The sequence below is a fragment of the Bos grunniens genome, chromosome 15, assembly GCF_055505025.1.
Source record: "Bos grunniens cultivar Pamir isolate PY7600 chromosome 15, Bosgru_T2T1.0, whole genome shotgun sequence".
NCBI lineage: Eukaryota > Metazoa > Chordata > Mammalia > Artiodactyla > Bovidae > Bos > Bos grunniens.
In genome coordinates, this window is record NC_141179.1 from 25,130,983 (window position 1) to 25,152,178 (window position 21,196).

At 48.0% G+C, this 21,196-nt stretch overlaps 1 protein-coding gene across 16 annotated transcripts in view; it reads left to right on the top strand.

Moving 5' to 3' along the window:
- Positions 1-21,196, top strand: part of ZBTB16 (zinc finger and BTB domain containing 16) — a 199,575-nt gene that overhangs the window by 51,083 nt on the left and 127,296 nt on the right. Inside the window, exons 3-4 of one of the 16 annotated variants that reach the window (XR_015141843.1) lie at positions 5,944-6,067; positions 6,983-7,064. The exons of 11 other annotated variants lie outside the window; for them this stretch is intronic. Coding sequence is in view for 2 of the 5 variants with exons in the window: in XM_086339310.1 (XP_086195436.1) it covers positions 5,944-6,067; positions 6,399-6,476 (202 nt within the window). In the remaining 3 variants the exon portion in view is untranslated. 4 more of the 16 variants (XR_015141842.1, XM_086339312.1, XM_086339310.1 and 1 more) reach the window with 4 other exon arrangements.

Sequence of the window (21,196 nt, forward strand, 5' to 3'; positions counted from 1 at the left end):
GTAGCTTCCCTGGCCTCCCAGGCCCTGACGCCAGGCCCTGTCCCCTGCTGCCCTGGCCGTGGCAGTCACTCTTGGGGAGACCTGGAGGTTGATGGAGTGCCCCAAGCTTGGGGTTGGGAGCACAGAGAGGCCCAGATGTTTTGCATAGTTTTTTCCCTTGCCCCATTAGGAATGTGTTCCCTCAGGACGGGTTATGGCCTGGAAGTGAGCCTAATATAAACATCCTTGCTGTGGCCAGTCCCCTTAATCGAATAGAAATGGTTCGGGTATAAGCGGGCTTAGGGGAGGGAGGAAAGGGAAGGAGGGGAGGGGAGAGATTTAGTGACCAAATTCAGAGACAAGACTGTCTGTCGGGGGCTGTTCTCCCAGTGGGTTCCAGGCTGATGCAAAGCAGGACCAGCCTCCCTGGAGCTGGTGCAGGGCGGACCTGGCCGGTTCTCTTAGGCAATGGGATAAAACACTGAGGCCACGGTGGTTCAGTGGACCAGCCTGGCGGAGCAGTGAGGCGTACAGAGGTGCACCAGATGAGCCAGGACTAGAGGCAGAAGCTGGCAGGGGCCTCACGAGGACTTCTGGGGGAGCCTGCAAATTCAAGTACCTTATTATTAAAAAAATTTTTTTTTAATTTATTCATTCATTTGGCTGCGTCGGGTCTTAGTTGCCCCATGGCATGTGAAATCTAGTTCCCCGACCAGGGATTGAACCCATGTCCCCTGCGTTGGAAGGCGGATTCTTAACTACTGGACCACCAGGGAAGTCCCTCAAGTACTTTAAAGGCCTGCAACATCATATTCAGAATTGTACTCTTTGAAATGCTGTGTTTTATGGGCACCAGACCCCCAGAGAAGGAGTGTGGAGAGTATGGCAGAGTTAGGTGAATATGTGTGAGCTGGGGGTGGTCTCAGGGCTCTTGGCAGGGAGCCTCCACATCCCAGAGAGGCTGATCCTCTTTACTGCATCCTGCGTACTCTTTTTCATCTCCCTTTAGGGGGCTCAGGCTTTCTGGGAGATCCTGGTACCTCACTCAGACCTTGAAGTGGAAGATTGGTCATAAACCTCTGTAGTAACCTGTGTGCAGAAACCCCCCAGAGCAGTCATCTGGGGTCCCCAGGGGACATTAGATGTTAGAAATCTGACCTGGATAGTTTCCTCTTATGTGGGAGAGTCTAGGTGTGCTCTGGGCAACATCACAGCAGCTGCTCTTTCCTGGCTGGTAAACTTTTAGGACTTCTGCGTGAGGCTAGTTTTAAACAGTTGGCAGAGATGCCAAGACCGGTGGGTTGGTTTCACTGGTTCAGATTCTAGGAATAACAATCAGGCAACAGGAGAGACCTCAAGATCTGCGAGGTGGTGGGAAAGTTCCTGTTCTCACACCTTGGAATCTTGGTGCCTGAGTGTGCCAAAGAGACCGGAGATGTAAACAATTCAGTTTGCCTTCGGGATGCAGGCTCTAATCTAAACATGATTAAGCTGATTTGATTTTATAGATTGGAATTTCTAAGTGATAGAAACTGATGAGGTTAATGTGAAATATTTACTTAATAAAAAGCCTCATTACCTGATGCTGAAGGGTAGGGGGAAAAAACTGATTCTTGGTAACTTGTCTGATCTGTTGGAAATGAAGTTGGGTTAAAGTTTTCTTGGTAAAAACTGAATTCTGTGATCTTGTTTTTACACATGCTGTGCTTAAATATTAACACCAATTGAGCAAATTGCCTTTTAACTGCCTTTATTTGGTTTCATTAACAGTATAATTTAAAAGCTCAAGAATTTGCATAGAACCTGTTGTGCATGTTTGGGGGAGGGGCTATTCATAAATTAATTAATCGTGAGAATGTTATCTTTAAGGAAGGTCATGACACGCGAGCATGGTTTCTGAATAGCAATGACATGTTTTGCTGTTTCTTGATGGGACTTGATGTACTTTTGGCTTAGAGATTATGTGTGTGTGTTTGTGTGTGTGCAATAACTTGGCTGGATCAAGAAAAATTTTAATGACTGGACATGTTTTAAGTTAAGTTGAGTGAACCTAATTACACTGTTGTTTCTAGAGAGCTGAAGGCAATACCATTGGTGTTTAAGCACTAGTTTCAAAATTAAAACCAACCTATATAATTGCCTGTGCTCCTTAAATTGTTTCTCTCCTCCCCTCTCCATCTCTGAACACTACCCCCCGCTTTCACTTTCACACCAAAAGAGAAGAAAGAAGTTCGCCAGTGCTGTTGACAACATCATTCTTATGTCTAGTGCATACCATGAACTGCGTTGTCTGTTCCTGAAATGACTCTCAACATGTGAAAAGTTTCCAGAATGATTTCACTGAAATCAGTTGCTTCCTTCTGTACAGATGTTTTTGTGGTTTAGAACCTCAGCCAAGGCAAACATTATGAATGGGACCAAGGCCACCGTGTCCTGATGGTCTGAAGTTCCCAAGGAGTAACTGTGCCCAGGCTCTTCTGACACCTCTGTTTTGACAGCGCTCAGCCTCTCCTTCCCCTTTCGTCTCCCTTTCCTGGTGCAGTTGGTTTGTTGTGGGTGGTTTTCCTAATTAATTTAATCTGTAGTCTAGTTTTTCTGGGTCTGCAGATGCCAGAATGCTGAATTTATTTATCTCTAGTGTTTTTGTTGGCTGCTGTTGAGACACATTTTTTCCTCTTCTCTTTACCCTAACTCTTTTTGGAGGCTTCTAGACCCACATCAATAAAGAATTTCTGTTTTGTGAGCACTTCTCAGATATGTTTTCTTCAGTGTCAGGGGAAGTATACATTTAAAATTTTATATATATATATATAATTTTTAACAGGTCATATATAAAACCCGAGGTATATAGAGTTTTACCTTTATGTACTTGACTACATCAAAATTTTAAACATTCTGTGTGTTTTTCTATTGGGTTTTTGTCTTTTCCCTATATATTTGTTGGTTCTTTTTCTATATAAATCAGAAATGTTCATTCATTATTTGTTGAAGGCACAGCACATATTTTTCCAGTTTATCATTTGTCCTGTAATTCTGATTATGGTTCCTTTTGTATCATATACCATTTTTATAATTTATCTAATTTAATTTTTTTTTAAATTTATTTATTGGCCACACTGCACAGCATGTGGGATCTTAGTTCCCTGACCAGGGATAGAACCCATGCTCCCTGCATTGAAAGGGCAGAGTTTTAACCACTGGACCACCAGGGAAATCCCTGTAATTTATCTAATTTTAAAACATCATCATGATGTCTATCGAATGGAGAGTATAAAGCCTTTAATGGTCGTGTTTTAAAGTATGGATTTGTAGAGTATTCAGATCCAGTACTCTTGCCTGGAAAATCCCATGGATGGAGGAGCCTGGTAGGCTGTAGTCCATGGGGTCGCTAAGAGTCGGACACAACTGAGTGACTTCCCTTTCACTTTTCACTTTCATGCATTGGAGAAGGAAATGGCAACCCACTGCAGTGTTCTTGCCTGGAGAATCCCAGGGACAGGGGAGCCTGGTGGGCTTCCGTCTATGGGGAAGAGTCGGACACAGAGTCGGACATGACTGAAGCGACTTAGCAGCAGCAGCAGCAGCAGCAGCAGATACTGAAACAGAGAGGGAGGGAAAGAGGGAAGGGGAAGAAAGGGAAGAAGAAGAGAGGGTGAAGACAAAAGGTTGATTTTTTTCCTACAAAGAAATCCATGGTCATCTGAGGCCCCCTTTCTCTAAGGGGAGTGTTGTTCTGGCGATTTCAGCGCGTACTTGCCTCACGAAAGTTTCCCTGTGCTGAAGGGACTCCTCCTACGTACGAGTTGCCCATCCACAGAAGGCAGCCTCGCCCCATTCTCTCTCCTGGTCTTCTCTCCTACTGAGGCTTTTGAAATAAAAACTCCATAAAGCCACCTCTGTTTCTATACACTTTATTTTGACCTCTCAAAGGACCTACTGCTTTCGAGGTTCTGACAAATACTTCTGCATATCTAACCTTCCTTTTTTTTTTTTTTTTGGATACTTGAGGCAGAAGGGCACGCTGCTTTCTTTTCTTTTTTAACTTTGATTTTTATTATTATTTTATTTTATTGGCCAAGCCCCGGGGCATGTGAAATCTTAGCTCCCTAACCAGAGATCAAACCTACGTGCCCTACATTCTCAGTTCAGAGTCTTAACCACTGGACCACCAGGGCAGTCTCCCTAACCTTCCTTTTTAGACCTTTACTTGAGAGCAGAGACCTCGTTTTTTTGTCGTTCTATCTTGTCTTCAAATTCTTCTCTTTCTTCGGCACCACTGTACAATAATTATTTATAAGTAAGCAGTTTACCAGACAGATCAACTTTCATCCATTCCTTTTTCCTACACTCTCTTCTGAGACCAATATAGCCTTTCCCAAAGGCTTCCAGGGCCTGGAGATTTAACATTGCATGTATTTTGCATAAGTAAGGTTGAGGTGTTGACTTGGAACTTGGTTGGAGTTTTGGGAAGAGAGAAAGGAAGAGAAGAAGGAATTTCAGAGCTGCTCACGTTGACCTCAGGATATTCCCAATCTAAAACCTGTCTAATCATGACCTTTTATTCTCCCAGAGCACCGGACAAGTGTTTTGCTTTGAGTGAAGTGATGGAGGGCAAATAGAAATGTCATGATCTTTGCCCTCGCGAGGTATTCTCTAGTTTGAGATCTGTTTGGGAAAAGGGGTTACAAAATGCAGACATTCTATGAAATGGCTCTTCTGAGTTAACCCTCATTCTGCTTTTATTCCCCATCCTTTCATCTCCTCTCCCTACATGAAGCTGCTTGGGGGTGTCTTTTTCAGAGCCAACTCTGTTGAGATTCTTGGGGCAGCCAGAGTTAGCTGTCTTGTCATCCTGATAGTCTTCACTTGAAACCTGGCCTTTATTCTTTTACTTGTATATTCATTTATTCATTCAATTAGTCATTCAACAAAACGTTGTTTAATCAATATTAGATTAGTCTAGTTTTAAGTACTTGAAGCAACTAAGCTCCTACTCTCTTTCTATTAAAAAGCTGATTTATTAGTGGAAGTAATGGATGGTAGGGATAAAATTGTTACTGAAAAACTCTCCCTGTTGGCTGTCTTATAACCTCCAGGTGATTCAGTAGAAAGAATACTATTTCTGTCTCCGTGACATACTTTCAGGAAATAAGTAGAAATACCATGAGTAGAACATACTATAAATACTCTTTAAGAGTCTAGAGTAACCTGATATTCTAATTGGAGATGATTTCTGGAGAATGTGTTCCTAATACTTGGCACGATGTTTGTCACAAAGTAGGGAACCAGTAAATGTTTGTTGGAAGACAGAATAATGAAGATTGAAGGCAGGAAATTGATGAGAGAAATTACTTTGGGTTGTGAGTTTGGGAGGAAAAATCCGATTGGGAAAAGACCCACGGGGGACCTCATTGCATATGGGTGGCTTATTATATCATTCTTTAGACCTTGGAATATTTAGAATATTAAAAATATATATATTCTCTCATCTGATTGATCTGTGTCTTTGCTGCCAAGTTCCAGCCTTAGTGATATAGAAGGTGCAGGGAGATGAGTTAAGCAATAGTGTTTATAAAAAACGTTTGCTTCAGTTCTTACCAGAGTTCTCTCCAGAAACAGAACATATGTTATTTTACAGAATATATGCTATTTTTCAAGACTTGGGATGGAAGTCAGGGTGGATATTAATGTATTCCCTAGAATGTTCTGGTCCTGAACTGCGTTTCATAGAAGTCCTGCTGATCGTTCTACATTGATGGGCTAGAGGGGCAGAGAAATAAAGATCTCAGGAGCACAGATACATGCGGTCATTTATTCCTCCCTCCCTCCTTTCCTTTCCTTCTTTTGTTAAAGTGGAGGTAGGACCAAGCTGTGTAAGGGTGTAATATCGCTGAAAGCCTGAAGGACCCCTTTAATTTCTGTACCCTCACCCAAGGAGCTGAAGCTCTGTATTACTGTCTCTAGAAAAGACCTTCCAGAAAAAGGGACCGTTGCATTTTTATGTGGATGTGACCAGAGTGGAGAGCGGGTGCACCCTCCAGCCCAGCTGAAAGTGTTTGGGGATCTGCCGCTTCTCGGGAGGTCAAAGGTGAGGTAGACTTTTTGTGGGTATTGTTCCCTTCCCTCGCTTTTTATTCCCTTTCCTTGTTATCTCAGCTCCCAAGCGTCAGCTTTGATGTCTATTGTTGGGACTTCAAGAGGACTCTCAGCACATGGGCAGGTGTTGCTTTTAGTGAGCAGGCGCGAGTCCCACGTTCTTCTGTTGCGGGGAGAGAAGTGGGTCCCACCCATTCCTTTCGATGCCCTTCCCCCGGGGCAGCCCCAGGCCATGCTCCTGGGAGCTGGAGTTCGGAACAGGGGGTCCCGTACCTGATGGGGTGGTGGGTGCACAACGGAACTTTCTCCTCTTATTTTTAAAGCCTGTTGGAAAGGATCTGTCTTCCTTCAAAGCTGCTGAAGAGACGTTGTCTAACAGGCGCGTATTAGGGTTTCATTAATCAAAGACACTTCCACTGCCCCTTTACAGAAACACAACTGCTGTGTCTGTCCTCTACTGACAGGCCGCTAATTTATCTTTCCCGGAGAAAGGGAGGGTGAAAGGCGGGGAGGCAGGCGGGGGCTGGCCACGCAGGCTCCCAGGGTGCACACGTGCGGGCACATGCTGGCTTTTCACGTGTGTGTGCAGAGCGCTGGGCCTCAGGCCGCATCCCCTCCCCGCCCTGCCCGCGTGCCACGGGATCACAACTGCTGGGAATATTCTGGAGATGGGTTTACATGGTCTTCTTTTTTACTTGCCTGTGGCGTTTTCACTTCCAACTTCCGGGTGGTATATGCAAGTGTGTGTTTGCTGAAATTGGGGGCATAAAGACCTAGAAGAAAGAAACAAGAGTCTCCATGCATGTGTTTAAGTGAGGGGTAGAGGGAGGTGTTAATACTTGGGAGCTATTGACCTGCAATGTACAGTCTTCCTTTTCAGCTTTGCTGAATTACTCCTCGTTCTCAGGTTGGAATCTGACCCTGTGTAACCCTCAGCTCAGAAGATGGATATTTGGACCTTTGGAAACCTCTCAGGGCCTCCTAAGTAGGTGATTGAACATTGTGTGTGTATGTGTGTTTAAAGTTACATCTCCACTGGTGAGTTGCTTTGAACTCACTTTATTCAATTCATCAAATATTTACTGAATACCTACTAGATGTGTTTGGCTCTGTTGGAGAGGTAATGGTGAAGCATAAGCCTTTTCCTCACTCATGATTTGGGGTTAGAACTAGTAACAAATGGCTGTAATAGAAGACAGAGTAAAAACACATTCTCTAAGATAATTAGGAAATGCATTGGAAGCTCCAAGACCAGTGTGGCCCCATCTGACTCATTCTTTCAACAGGTATTTATTGAGTTCTGCTACATAACAGACGGTGGGGATACAGATATCCAAAGAAATGGTCCTTGTCGCCGGGAATCTTCTAAGTTAGTAGGGGGACACACCAAACCCTTAGAGCATAATATAAGTGGTGATAAAGTGAAGAGCACAGTAGGGGGATTAGAGGCCAGCCGTGACTGTGCTTTGCGAGAGGCTGCAGGTAAGACTTTGCGGAGGACGTGACATCTGAGCGGAGTTTGGGAAGACGAGAGAAAGATCACTAGTTAGGCAAGAGGGCAGGGCATTCCAGGTAGAAGAAACAGCATGTGCAAAGGCCCAGGGGAGGAAGGACCAGAGAACTGCAGGCCACTGGATTTCACTGGAGCTTGAGATGTGTGATGAGGTAGGTAGAGGCTGTGGTTGCAGGCTATATTGAGTCTACTAGGAAGGACTTTGCCAGCAAAAGGACATGCACTTTATTCTGTACATGTGGGGCAAAGTGTTGAAAGTGTTCAATCAGGAGAGTGAAATAATAGGAAATACATTTTAGCAAGAGTCTGAGGAGTGTGGAATTGAGGATGGATCTGTGGGGGTTAGTTTAGAGTCAGGGGCACCACTTAGGAGCCTGTTGAGTGGTTTTTGGCAAGGTAATGCAGGCTGGATTATGACAGCAGCAAGGGAGGTGGAGGGAACAGGGCAGCTGGCGGATGAGATGGACAGGTCTTGGTTAGGCAGGATTGTGAGGAGGGAGTTGGGAGAGACCCCTGAGTTTTGGCTTGGATAACTGGTGGGAATATAAAAGAAATTCTTGATGGAAAAAATAACTTGATGTTTTGAACGTGCTGTTGGAGGAGATCTTGGGGAAAAAGCATATAGAAGTTGTCTGTGTATTTGCAGTGGATCTTGAAGGAAAGATATTTTGACAAGTTGAAGTTTTCTGTATATGAATTCAGTTGTGTTTATTGACTTTTGATGATGCTTTAGAGTGCATAAGAATCAGAAGTATCTCAATTCCATGGCAGAAAACAGTATTTTTGGAGTCCCCTGAATAATGAGAAGTGTTCATCAAAGACCTTTGTTCGTGTGTGTGCTGACATCTGGAGAACAGAGATAGATATTTTCCTTAGGTCTGGATTCCCGAGCCATGGGCTCTTCCCTCGCTCCTAATTAATCCTTTATAGTTAGTGACTGATGAAATCACGACTCTGAAATTCTAATCCTTGGCTGTATAGACACACCAGACTTTATCACAGGACCCCAGGTGTGTGTCTGAAATTAGTGTTGAATTATTGCATATTTGATGACTTTATAAAATCCACAGATTCTGGAGAAGACAGGCTGGAGTTTTGGTAAGGTTTATTATTATTATTATGGTGCTTGTGTGTGCTCAGTCATTTCAGTCGTGTCTGACTCTTTGTGACCCACTGGACCGTAGCCTGCTAGGCTCCTCTGTCCATGGGATTCTCCAGGTAGGAATACTGGAGTGGGTTACCATGCCCTCCTGCAGAGGATCTTCCCAACTCGGGGACTGAACCCATGTCTCCTGTGTCTCCTGCGTGGCAGGCAGATTCTTCACCCCTGAGCCACTGGGGAGGCTATTATTATGGTAATCTTGACTAATTCTTGAATGCGTTTCATGGAATCTTAGAACCTGGAGACCATGCTGTTATCTTCCCTGAGGAAACTTAGGTCCAGAGATAGGAAGCGACCAGAAGCTTGGCCTCCGGCTTCGTAGTTTCATTGAAGGTCATAGTTCATAGTTCTGACTGAGGAGTCAGTCTTGAGTGAGGGGTTAGGAAGAGAATAGTGTTTCTAAAAAAAACAAAGCCTGAGGCATGTGTCTGTAGTGTGTTTTTGAGTTCTGGTGGTATTGCTTGTCTCCAGGTTGGAGCAGTGAAGGAGAGGGAAGCATGGATCACTTGGACAGTGACTTGGAGTTCAGTTGACATTTCAGGTTGACCTTTGTGATGAAGGATGCCGGGGTCATATATGTGAGTGAATGACAGAGGGTGTGTGTGAGAGAGAGTATATGAGAGTGAGTGTGTGCACGCATATGCACGTTCATGCTCCATCACTGCCTTCTCTGGGAAGCCTGGGCTTGCCTGTAGGATTTCCTGGGAAGAACTCCTACTAGGGACCCGCTAATTCGGTCTCCACTGTGTTTCTGCATGGTACAGAAGTCTCTCTTCCCGCAAAACCAGAGAGAGCTTGCACAGGGCTGTGTGCGTGGTGAGGGGTGTGGGGCCACAGAAGGTTCAGGTTGGATAGCGTGATGGGGGGTGTCTGTCTGGGCCCACCTGGCTCTCTCCAGTGATGTGGAGCGTGGGTTTCAACAGCAGCCAAAGCACTGCCTCTCCTCTGGTGTTTGTGTCAGTCCCTCTGCAGGTACTTTAAAAACCAGACTTTATTAATCGTCACGAGAGGTCTGTGGTAGGTATTGTTATGTCGGGGTACAGATAATAGCATGAAGCTCAGAGTGGTTACTGCCTGGCCTGATGTCACCCAGCTGGGTGGGTAGGGCGGGGACCTTGACTGACACCCAGCCTTCCCGCTGCCACATCTGCTGCTGGTGAGGATCGCCCTTTATCACCTGGGCTGTTCCCTCAGGAGTGAGGAGCAGCTCTCCTTGGAGGAGGGATTTCTCAGAAGAAAGACTAGAGTCTTTCTTCACAACGATACGAAGGGTAGAGTCCTGTAGACAGAGCTGGAGGGAGGGGAACGAGCTAGGTGGCTTTCTGGGGCCTTTCCACGAGGGGAGCTGCTGAGAAACCAGCAGAGACTTTCTCTAATTTCCTGGGGACCAGAGAGCTGTTGGAACCACCCCGAAACCGCTCTGTTTCCAGGGTCCTCTTAGGACTCTGGCGGTGGAGCCAGCACTTGCTAATGAGTGGGGCTGAGGGGCAGAGCATCTGGTGGGGCGTAGGTGATGGAGAGGCTGTCCCCTCCATCAGACTTCCTTAGGGTCCCTGCAGCTTCGTTCACCTTGAACCTAGGTCTCCTCTTCCCCTGGGTCACGCTGTCTCCTTTGCGTAGTCCATTCTTGATCTCATCCTTTAAAACAGAATTCTCTTTGTATCTGCAAGTTGCTATACTCTGAAATGGGAGAAAGTTTGCCTTCTGATTTGTCCCACTTTCTTCAACTCCTCTCCCTCTTGGTATGTTGTTGTTGCTCCGTAGCTAAGTTGTTTCTGACTCTTTGCAATCCCATGGACTGCAGTAGTACCCTCTTGATGCCCACTACATATTCACCCCTAGAAACCACCAAGTTTGTGTTCCTTGGCATTCTTCCTTGGCATCTCTTTGGATGAGTTCTTTATTCATCCTGATCACAAGCTCTAAAGGGTGGCAGTGTTGTGGTAGGAACCAAGTCAGGGCCTTCTCTGGGACCTGAGAACCTTTGACAGAGTCTGTGGGTTATGGGGATGGTAACTGGAGCTCTGGTAAAGTGCAGGAATTGAACAAGAAAGATGAGAAAGGGAAGGACCAGCAGGCGCCCGAGGGTCCCTTCTTGTCAGCCCTTGTCTCTAAATCTTCTGCCCATCCTTCAGGGGTCTTCTTCGCTTTCCTGAGAACCCGTGTAACCTCAGCCCCTCTGAGACGGCATCTCATCAGGGAGCCAGTCCCCACAGTCTGATGGGTGGAGGAAAGCTAGATGAAACTAGGAAATTAGGAAAACTAGATTCCCTCTCTGGGATGCCCAGTTGCAGTTCTTGTGTCTTGTGACATCCTGCCTGAGAAACCTTAGGATTGCACAGAATCTTAGGTACAAAATCTCAGATCCCACTTGAGGGAGCTTTTTCATTGACATGCTAGGAAATGTTTAACAACTAATTCTACAAGATGAACAACATCTGATTTGTAGCGTTTCTAACTTTTGTGGTAGAAATACTCCCACTCTGGCTGATTTGAAGCTGCTAATTCCCTTATAGTCTAGTTGGTAAAGAATCTGCCTGCAGTGCAGGAGACCTGGGTTCGATTCCTGGGTCGGGAAGATCCCCTGGAGAAGGAAATGGCAACCCACTCCAGTATTCTTGCCTGGAACATCCCATAGAAAGAGGAGCCTGGCAGGCTACAGTCCATGGGGTTGCAAGAGTCGAACACGACTGAGCGACTAAAGAGAAGAGAGAGAGAAGAGAATGTGGAGTCATGGAGGCAGAGTTGGAAGGAGAGGTGCACAGTGGTGTGAGCTGGTCCCAGAAGATCACCGCTTCTGAGGCAAGCATCCATGTCCTGGCAATCCTGGTCAGCCCCCAGAATGGAAATAAGATGGGGAGGGTAGTTCACCAAATCAGAACATGAAATCCATGACTCTGTTCTTTGTCTTGATTGTTCATGGGATTGATATAATCCCATGAATTACGGACTTTGTCTTGATTGTCTGGTTCTTAATTCTGGCCGGCACCATGGCTATTTAGCAAACATGCTGTAGACATTGCTGGGCTTCCTAGGTGACTCAGTGGTAAAAAAAAATCCACCTGCCAACACAGGAGAGGCAGGAGACGTGGGTTTGATCCCTGGGTCGGGGATATCCCCTGGAGAAGGAAATGGCAACCGACTCCAGTATTCTTGCCTGGAAAATCTCATAGACAGAGGAGCCTGGAGAGCTATAGTTCATAGGGTTGCAAAAAGCTTTACATGACTAAAGCGACTTAGCATGCACACACACACACACACACACACACACATATTATCACATTTAATCATAACGATATAATCCCATGAACTACGGACTATTATTATCTCCATTCTACAGATGAGGAAACTGAGACATGGAATGGTTAACTCACTTGCTCAAGGCTACAAGGTCTCTAAGTGGTCAAGCCTGAATTTGAAACCAAGACTGTCTGATCCCAGGTTCCAAGCCTTTACCCACTATATCATATTTCCAGTTTTACAGCATTTCACAGACATCTCTAGATTTGGCTCTACTCCCAAGGGAGGGTCCTTGAACACAATTTCAGCTCCAGTTGGCAACTCTTCACGTTGGGCTGTCAAGATAGATTCTCAGAGACGTGAGGTGTCATGACCTTGGCTTTGGTCAGTTTGGTTGCAAGGTACTGGCTGTCCTCTAAGAGTCTTCTGAGCACCAAGACCACAGATTTCACCGAGGACTGAGATGGCTGCATTCTTCATAGACACTGGGTTTGCCTGTTCCAAAAATGGTGATTTCTATAGCAACCATTTATTCTAGCAGATGTGTGCCTGGTATGGTTGGCAGAGGGTGGGATCAGAAATGGAAACGGCCTTTTATTCTTCATTTACTGAATGCACACCCTGCGTGTGAGGCACATAAGATGGGAAAATATGGCATCCTTAGAGTCTGTGTAAGATCTGTGGCCGAGCAAAGAGGCAGTTGTTGTTTATGACTGACTTTTGTCTGAAGCTTGCGTTGGGCCACCTTTGGTTTCTGGTTCTTTAAGGAGTGTTTTTTTGGCAGATGGACCTGGTTTTTCAGTTCAATGGAGACTCGTCACTTTGGTTTCTGTAGAATGTGGGCATTTACTGTGGGGGTGGGGCAGTTAAATAAACACGTAGAAGACATTGCTTTGGCTCTTAAAGACCTCAGTGTCTATGTTCGTGTTTATTACTCAGGGCTTTTTTTGGGCTGTAGCTTTAAAAAAAAGATTTGTGCCGGCTTAAAATAAACAAGACTATTTGTTGTCATAACACGGGAGTGTTCCGTGGTGCCTGAGGATAGGGATACAGCCCACCTTTGAAAGGCAAGTGAGCAGCGCTGAAAAGTCGCTGTCGGAACCCCGGGCAGTGTCTCTTGCTCAGCCTCACTTCAGCCCGTGCACCTAGTTGTATTTCTGTCTCTATGTGGCCTCAGGGTGGCCTGAAGATGACCGTCCCAGGACTCCCACCCGGGTTTACCTGTCACAGGACTTAATTGAACTTCCCTGTCTGTGTCCCAGACTCTAGAGAGGGAATCTGTTGCTGCATCTCGCATAGGTCTCTGCCCTTGGCTGCTCACTCACCGAAGGCCTTGTGGTAAGGGTCCTGAGTCTGCTCGGGCCGCCGTAACAGAACACCACAGACTGGGGCGTTTTGACCAGAATTTGTTGTCTCACAGTTCTGGAGGCTGCAAAGTCCACGGTCCAGCATGGTTAGGTTCTGGTGAAGGCCATCTTCCCAGCTTTCAGATGACCACCTCCTTGCTGTGTCCTCACACGGCAGAGAGAGAGGGAGGGAGAGAAAGAGACAGACAGGGGAAGGGAGAAAGAGATGGGCGAGAGGGAGAGAGAGAAGAGAGAGCAAGGGAGCTGCTGTCTGTGTTTCATTGTGTAAGGGCACTAATCCTGTGGGATGAAGGCCCCACCTGTATGACCTAATTTAACCTTAATTACCTCCTTAAGGTCCCATCTCCAAATACAGTCAAATTGAGGGCTAGAGCTTCAACATAGGCACTTGGGGTGGGGAGGGAGATACAGTTCAGTCCATGGCAGTCATTTAAGTGTAGTACGGCTTTCAGATTCTACCCTTGAGCCCAGCAGATTGGAAGGGAGCTTTATCAAGCTCTTAGAAGCAGACTGCTATAGATGGAGGGGCTGAATACATTGTGGAGTCAACCCCACGTGCCATATTAGAATCTGAACCTCGTTGTCAGTATACTGCCTTTGGGGTGGATTACTCTGCTGTGTGTGTATATGCGTGCATGGATGTACTTGTGTGTGTGCATATATATGCACACGCATACGTCTCTCTGTAAAGCTAGAGAGGACTTTCTGGAGAAGGAATGCAGGGATGTTTGAGGATGGCCCTGGGTCCCTGTCATCCCTCATCACTCTGTAATCAGCTGCTGTCCGTACTGGTTTACACACAGAGTTTGAATGAAGGATAAATTCCCATTTCTCATGCTCATGGGTTCTCTGTCCCTCAGAGGAGCTGTGAAGGAAGAGCTGGGTTTACAGTTTGCCAGCCTCTTGGCTCTATGATCCAGAGGCATTCAGACTCTTATTGACAATGGCCTTAAAATAAGAGCTTTTAATAAAATAAAAAAGGTGACATGGGGCCACCCACTCTTGTCACCTATGGCTAAACAGATCTGAGGCTGCTGGACCAGTGCAGGGAGTCTCCCAAGCCAGTGAGATAACATGCTTCTGCAGAGACCAGATGATGAATATATTTTTAAACTTGGAACCCAGAACCACTGATTATTTCTGAATTAGGAATCGCAAAACATACGAATAATCTCAACAGGGTTTCTGCAGATGTATTCTGCCTTTAAGGTCACTTATTTGGGGGAGATGGTTGGGGCTGACGGGGGAGTGAGGTCTCTGGCTTGGTTCTGTCTGTGACTCCCAGGAATCCATGTCATGCGTGGTCAGTTTCCCAGTCACTGTGAGTGTTAGGCGAGGCACATTGCTGCAGGGTCAGGTAGCGCGGGGAAGCACACAGCCTTCTTTATTTTTTAATACATCAGTGTCACCAGCGCTTACAGCAGAGTTGGGAGAAGGTGGGCTCTGGCGGCCGAGTGTTCGTGGCTGTGATGATTGAGGAGGCAGCAGCCTGCAACAGAATTCTCAGGCTTGTCCCCCAATGCCTCTCCCCTCCCTCCCAGCATCTCTCCCCCAGCCTTCGACCAAACAAGGTCCGGAACTGAGGTGTTCTGGAATGCCGCCCTTGCTAAGCTCTGGGATTAGGGCCGGTCATTTGGGAAAGGAGATGGAGGGAGAGGAAAGAATACCCAAACATTAACCCCTTGAGCCCACAGCGCTGAGAGGCCTCACCATTTCAGCCACGGGCAAATCTGCGTGTCTTGGCCACATCCCTGAAACCTGAGATGCGTGCACCAGAAGGAGACAGTTAAGCCAAGCCAGGCTGATGAAAATCTCTCTGTCCTTAATGACTCTGCCGGGCACACCTGCTCCAGCCTCTCACTTGCTCTCATTGTCAGATGGACCCAGGTATTGAATGACCGCCCCAATGCAGAGTGCAGCTCGAGGGGCCGTGGCGGAGGGGAGTCATGAGCTAGAGGGAGGCTGTGTCTCTTGTCCTCAGGGAGCTTGCGCGTGTCTGGGGGCGTGTTCAGGCTCATCCAGCACCCAGGGGGTGGCCAAGGGGAGGGGACTGCAGGGCACTAACCCTTCCTGACTGTGCTCTGTGCCAGGCGCAAGTCCTGAACCCTCTCCCTCCCCATCTGCCTATTTCCCTTGAAAACTTTGTTCAAGTTAAAAAAAAAAAAGATAACAGGAACACACACACTCTTTTTAAGAAAATAAAGCAATACAAAGATATATAAAGAGTTCCTCCTCTAAGGAAACTAATCTGTGTTTTATTTTTATGAAATAATTTCAAACTTACAGACGAGTTTCAAGAATGACACAGAGAACTTCCATATCGCCGGTTCCAATTTGGAGTTTACTGGTTTTTAACTTCTTGCCCCTGGGTTTCTTTCCTGATCTCATGCTTTTGGCAGCTGGAGGTGGGTGGGATTACTGTTTTTGGATGTGAGGAAGCCATGGCCCAAAGTCGTTGAGCAATGCCCCCAAGGTCGCGTAGCTGTCAGATGGCACCACCAGGATTCCCACCATTCCCCCATGATGTTACCCTTGTTTTCATTTTTGTCGTTCCTCCCAGGACTTTTTTTCAGTCAAGACTGCAGAAAGTGGATCCATTTGCTTTGCAGGAAGGAGATGGTAGGGAAGTAGGAGGTGAAAAACCCCGCCTTCCTTGGTCCTCCCCTCCCCATTCTGGTTTTGGGTGATGGGAAGGGTGCAGGGTGCACGTTGCTGAAGCGGCTCCTTGCTTCGAACCCTTTGGGCTTCAGACAGCTAAATGAGGTCTTTCAGGGCCAAACCTGAAATCAAGGAAGTTCACTGGACAAATGCATTTGTTTCTCATGAAGATGCAACAGAAGAACAAAATGAACGGGATATGCCTTTTCATGGAGAGAGGTTTTGCCATTGCCTTTGGGCTGGACCCGGGTTCGCACAAACACCCGTCCTCTGGGTGAAAGGATTGGACCGCAGTGCGCCGCCGTCCCGCCCCTGCCCCCTGTGTCCTCACAGTGAGATGGAAAGCTTGCACAGGCTGCACCCCAAGCTTCTGCCGTTCCGAGGATCTCTCTGGCTCCGAACTGTTGCTTCTGTGAGGTCTCGAGGAATCCCTCCCTCCTGCCCAGGTGTGGATGGTGTCTTCATCTAATGCTAGCTCTGCCTCAGCTGCTCTTAAAACGAGGTGAATCCACTGTTCTGCCCTGAAGTCCCTAGAAGGGGGCCACAAACCAGCAGCCTCGTGACCCCAGCCTGCCTGGTCCGATATCCACGTGGAGTTCTCCTGGCAGCTGTCCCCCTGGCCTCGCTCCTCCCCACGGGGACAGGTCAGGTTACTGGGGTGGTGGCCGTGGGTGTCAACATAGGTCTTTGCAGGGTCAAGGCCTTCTCAGGATGAGAGCCGGCCAACTCAGCTGGGTCCTGTGTGGATGGTCCCAGAAACCTGCTCACAGAGCAGGAAGTGAGGCCCTTCCTGTCTGATTCAGAGAGCTCAGTGTTATTGCTGAGAGTGGTCCTGGCTTTGTCTTCACCAAGAGTGGGGTTGGAGGACTTTCTTGGTGGTCTGGTGTCTAAGACTCTGTGCTCCCAATGCAGAGAGCCCAGGTTTGATCCCTGGTCAGGGAACTAGATCCCACATGCCACAACTAAGACCTGGTTCAGCCAAAAAAAAAAAAGTGGGGTTGTGCCCCTGCACTGCAGTTAGCACGGGAATGAGAGCTAGGACAGTGGGCAGACACTCCTGCCTTGTGAGGGAGGGTCTGAGAGCTCATGCCCCAGAGATGTTCACAGATGGGAGCAGGCCCTCTGAGTGTCCTCAGCGGCAACAGGGAAGCCACTCCTGGCCCATCAGCGCCTGTGCCTGTGAGAGGCTGCCATAGTCTCTCCACCTTCCAGTCCCCAGCAGAGTCCCGGCTCCACAAAACCACACTCACTTACTTTACCACCAGCTGTGGCATCCTCCATGGTTCCGGGTATGACAGCTTCATCTCCCCCAGTGGGTCGTAAGCATCCCAAAGGCCAAGACCTTGTCTTTCTTCTTCTGGTGGGACAGAGGTGGGGAGTGCTGGCTCTTGGACCCCACCTGGGCTCCTGGCTCTGTGTTGCACTGCATTTGGTTCCCTGCCCGCTTCCCTGCAATCTCCCACCTGGCAGTCGCACACCCTGGTGACGGCAGCGTCTTCCCGGGGTCAGGGCCTTCCCGGGATGAGGGGATGTTGATGCATTCTCCCGGTGCAGCTCCTCTCATGAGCATACCTGCCTGAGGTGGTCCTTCTCCTCCACTGCAGCCCGTAGATCACGGGGTTCTCAGGGTGACCCGTTGACCCACCTGTGCTGGAAGCCCACGGGGAAGGTGTTAAAGCCTTTTGGCCCACAGGGATGGCCTGGAATCAGAACCCTGGAGTGGGGGTAGAAATCTGTATTCAATAAGTTCCCCATGGACTGGAGTTAGAGAACTGTGGGAGTGGTCTGAAGCCCCCACACCCTGCCCCTGTCATCACAGATACAGACAGACAGGTATGTGGGTGGCTCAGTGCCTGAGTATGGGGTCAGGAGGGTTCTTCAGTCAGACTCATGTTAGGGATTAGGGGAAGGAAGGGTTGGAAAGGGGGGTCTCAGAATGAGGTTCTTTGGGGTGGCTGGGGAGCCAGGAGGGCTCAGGTAGGGGCCTGCTCCATCCCTGCAGAAGTCTGGAGCTGCCACCCACGTGGCCACCCCTTGGACACACAGAAGTCTGACTCTCTCATCAGGTGTCATGGTGCACCCGGGGCACTCCTGAAGTGGGGTTGGGGAAGGGTTATGTGATTAATCTTGAGCCCTGGGCGAGGCAGCTGAGCACATGTCTTAGAGTTGCAGAATCTGTGCTGTCACCTCTCTAAAGCCTGGAGACTAGATGCTGAGGGTCCTCCCTTCATCCCTTGCCTTTTGACTATCACTAGTGATGTGAGGCAAGTTAATAAAGATCTGACTGCAAGGGTGCAGGACTGGGACTCATACCTGTCTGGATCTAAGCCTTTCTTGCTTAGTTCTCCTAGGACTTTGGACAGTTTCTTTCCCTTTCTGGGAGCTTAATTTCCTGTCCCCTGTTCCCACCCCATCTGGACTCTTGCTTTTTTAGCTCGGTGTCCATGGCCGCAGCAAGGAGTGAGATACTTCTAGAGCCGCATCCCTTTCTTAGGAAGGCTGGAGGATCCCGAGATGTTAGTGATTTGGAGGCACGGTGCTCCTGTGAGCTGTGGCATCAGCTTGCCCTATGCCAGCAGGAACACCCAGAAACCTCTCTTTGGGGGTCGGGGAGGGTGATCCCTCCCAGGCCGAGGCTGGCAGTCTGCAGCTTAGCTTGTGCTTATCAGCAGGCAAGCTGGATGCCTAGACCCCCAGCTGCTTCTGCAGAGGCCACATGAATGGTGACTGAGCCCTGGTTCTGGGAAGAGGGGACGCCATCCACAAGGTCGCAGTGGGAGAGATGAAGATGCCAGCCTCTGGATTCAGACAGTCCTGGCTTTGAGTCTCGGCTCCAGTGCTTTTAGCTGTGAATCTTGGGCAGATTAGTCAAACTCCTGACCCTTAGTTTTCTCACCTATAAAAAGGGAGGAAGGTACAGCAGCTAGTTCCTAGGATATGCGGTGTTATGAGGGTTTGGTGAGGTGAAGCCATGAAACCCTTCTTAGCGCCTGGCCCACAGTCAGCCTTCAGTGCGGGTTAGCAGTAGTTGGGGCCCTGGGTGTGTTCCCGAGACACTCATGAGCTTGTAACATGAAGCTCAGTTCCTCAAGAATAACCAGCATCTGGTTTGGGGTTCTGGCCGGTGGAGCCTTGGGCTGCTTTAGAAGGCGCCTGAGTTAGTGCAGTTTGCCTTCCCCAGGAATGGGCGTGCACCTGCCGTCTGCCCTTGATGTGCCATTTGCCCTATACTGGTGCCGAGAATCTGTCCTGCAGCCTTGACTTTGAGCCTGGGGTCTGCTCGGGAGGTGGTGCGCTGCACCCCCAAGCCCGTTTGGACTGGGTCCATCCGTACCGTTCACTCTGTGGCTCCGGGACTGCTCACGTCTCTCTTCTTTACTTCACTTTGAAGAGAGTCAGCAAAATCCTTATTTCCATAAGCATTTTTCTGGCTGTAAAAAGCTGAATCCCAAACCTGTTATTATAGCTGTTCATGCTATTTTAATCTGCTCTGTTTAGAGGTAAGAGGGTAGCAGTGACTCTGCAATTACCGAGTACATTTGATCCAGGGCGCAGCTAACGGAGCCGGTGGAGAGAGCCCTCCGAGTGGGATGGTGCCGTGTGTGGCAAATCACTTTCAAATTTACTAAAAATATGTCCCTTTGCAGCCATGCAGATATCATAATTTTCCTCCCTGAGGCTTATTGAAATTCCTGTTCGCTTCCTGCCATTCGCTCGTGCCCAGCACGTGTCCCGTGGCCCTCCTGCCTGCTCCCTTTCATTCTTTGTCTTGGCCCTCTTGGCCAGATTCTGTCTGGTCTCCCTCGCCCAACCCCCCCCCCCACCCTCCCACCTGCTTTTTCTTCCTCCCTCTTCATTTCCTGCTCACAAATATTTTATATTCTACTGACTGGCACGCCCATGAAATCATTTGCGTTTGCCGCGGTCAGAAGAAAAATTACTCAGAATTCTAAATCTCCCAACTATTTCGCATTTAAACAAGCTGGCCCCGGCGCTGCGCCTCCTCCATACAGTAATTGTTGCATCCCCAGGCTCCCTGTTCTATCTCTGTTCCTATTTCATTCACTTTTCTATTTGCAGCCGGCGCGGAGTGTGGGGCCGCCCCCCTCCTGCAGCCGGCTTTCCAGCCAGTGACCTTGGCCTTCCCGAGGGCTGCACTGTAAATGAAATGTGGCATCGCCACATGTATCTTGATAAAATATATCAGTGGATGAATTGATTTTCATATTGATTTCCTCGGATGAGCAAGGTGTGTGTGGAAATCATGTCTCTTAATGGTAGTCCTGGAGAGAGGCAGGATGCCGCGGAAAGGGCAGGCTTTGTTTTTCTCTCACTTACGAAAAGTTTCTGCTTGTTATCTTGGGAGAGAGGCCTCTTGGCTTTGTCAGCTCACCCTCTTTGTCAGGGGGAAAAAGTAAATGTCACCAGGGTGTGGCCAGATCCCAGAGAGAACCGTGCTGTCTTAGTGACTGCCTGGGCCTTTGGGGTGAGCAAGCATCTTGATGTCCCCAGCTGGTTTGTCACTGAAGAGAGCTGAGTAACTGTCCAGCCCTATCGGAGGCCCAGCAGGATGGAAGGTCTTGGATGGGCTGATGGATTCGTATGTGATCTTTATACTCGCCCCGCCCTGGCCACTTCCGTTTTCATTTGTCAGGTTAGTTGAGATGTGGCCCTTTTGAATCTAGGACTGATGCTGTGGCCCAAAGGAGCCATGAGGTTGTGCTTGACCAGGTGTGATTCCTATGTGTCAGCATCAGTGCATGGGCGTGCATTGGCACAGTGCATGTGTCAGCATCAGTGCATGGGTGTGTGCTTTCACGTATATGCATATAAAGAGCTGTGTGATCCTTGTGTTGGGGCTGAGTGTGAATTCAGATAGACAACAGTCTCCAGGCTTGCAGTGGCTTTTATTAGTGAGCTCTGGACACCCGAAAGGACAGTATCCAGTGAGGTGATCAAAACTTCATTTTCTCTTCTCTGCAATTGCCTTCCCAATTCTCGCTCCTAAATAAAATAGATGCACTCAGCCCCTCTGTTCGATCCTAGAAGTGAGCTGGTGGTTGAATCCTTTTATGAGGCTAAATAAGCATAGCTTAAGGTGATACTGTGCATGCATGTGTATGCTCATGTAATAAAACAGAGTTAACTGGAATATTTCAGGATGAAGCTATGGTAATTCAC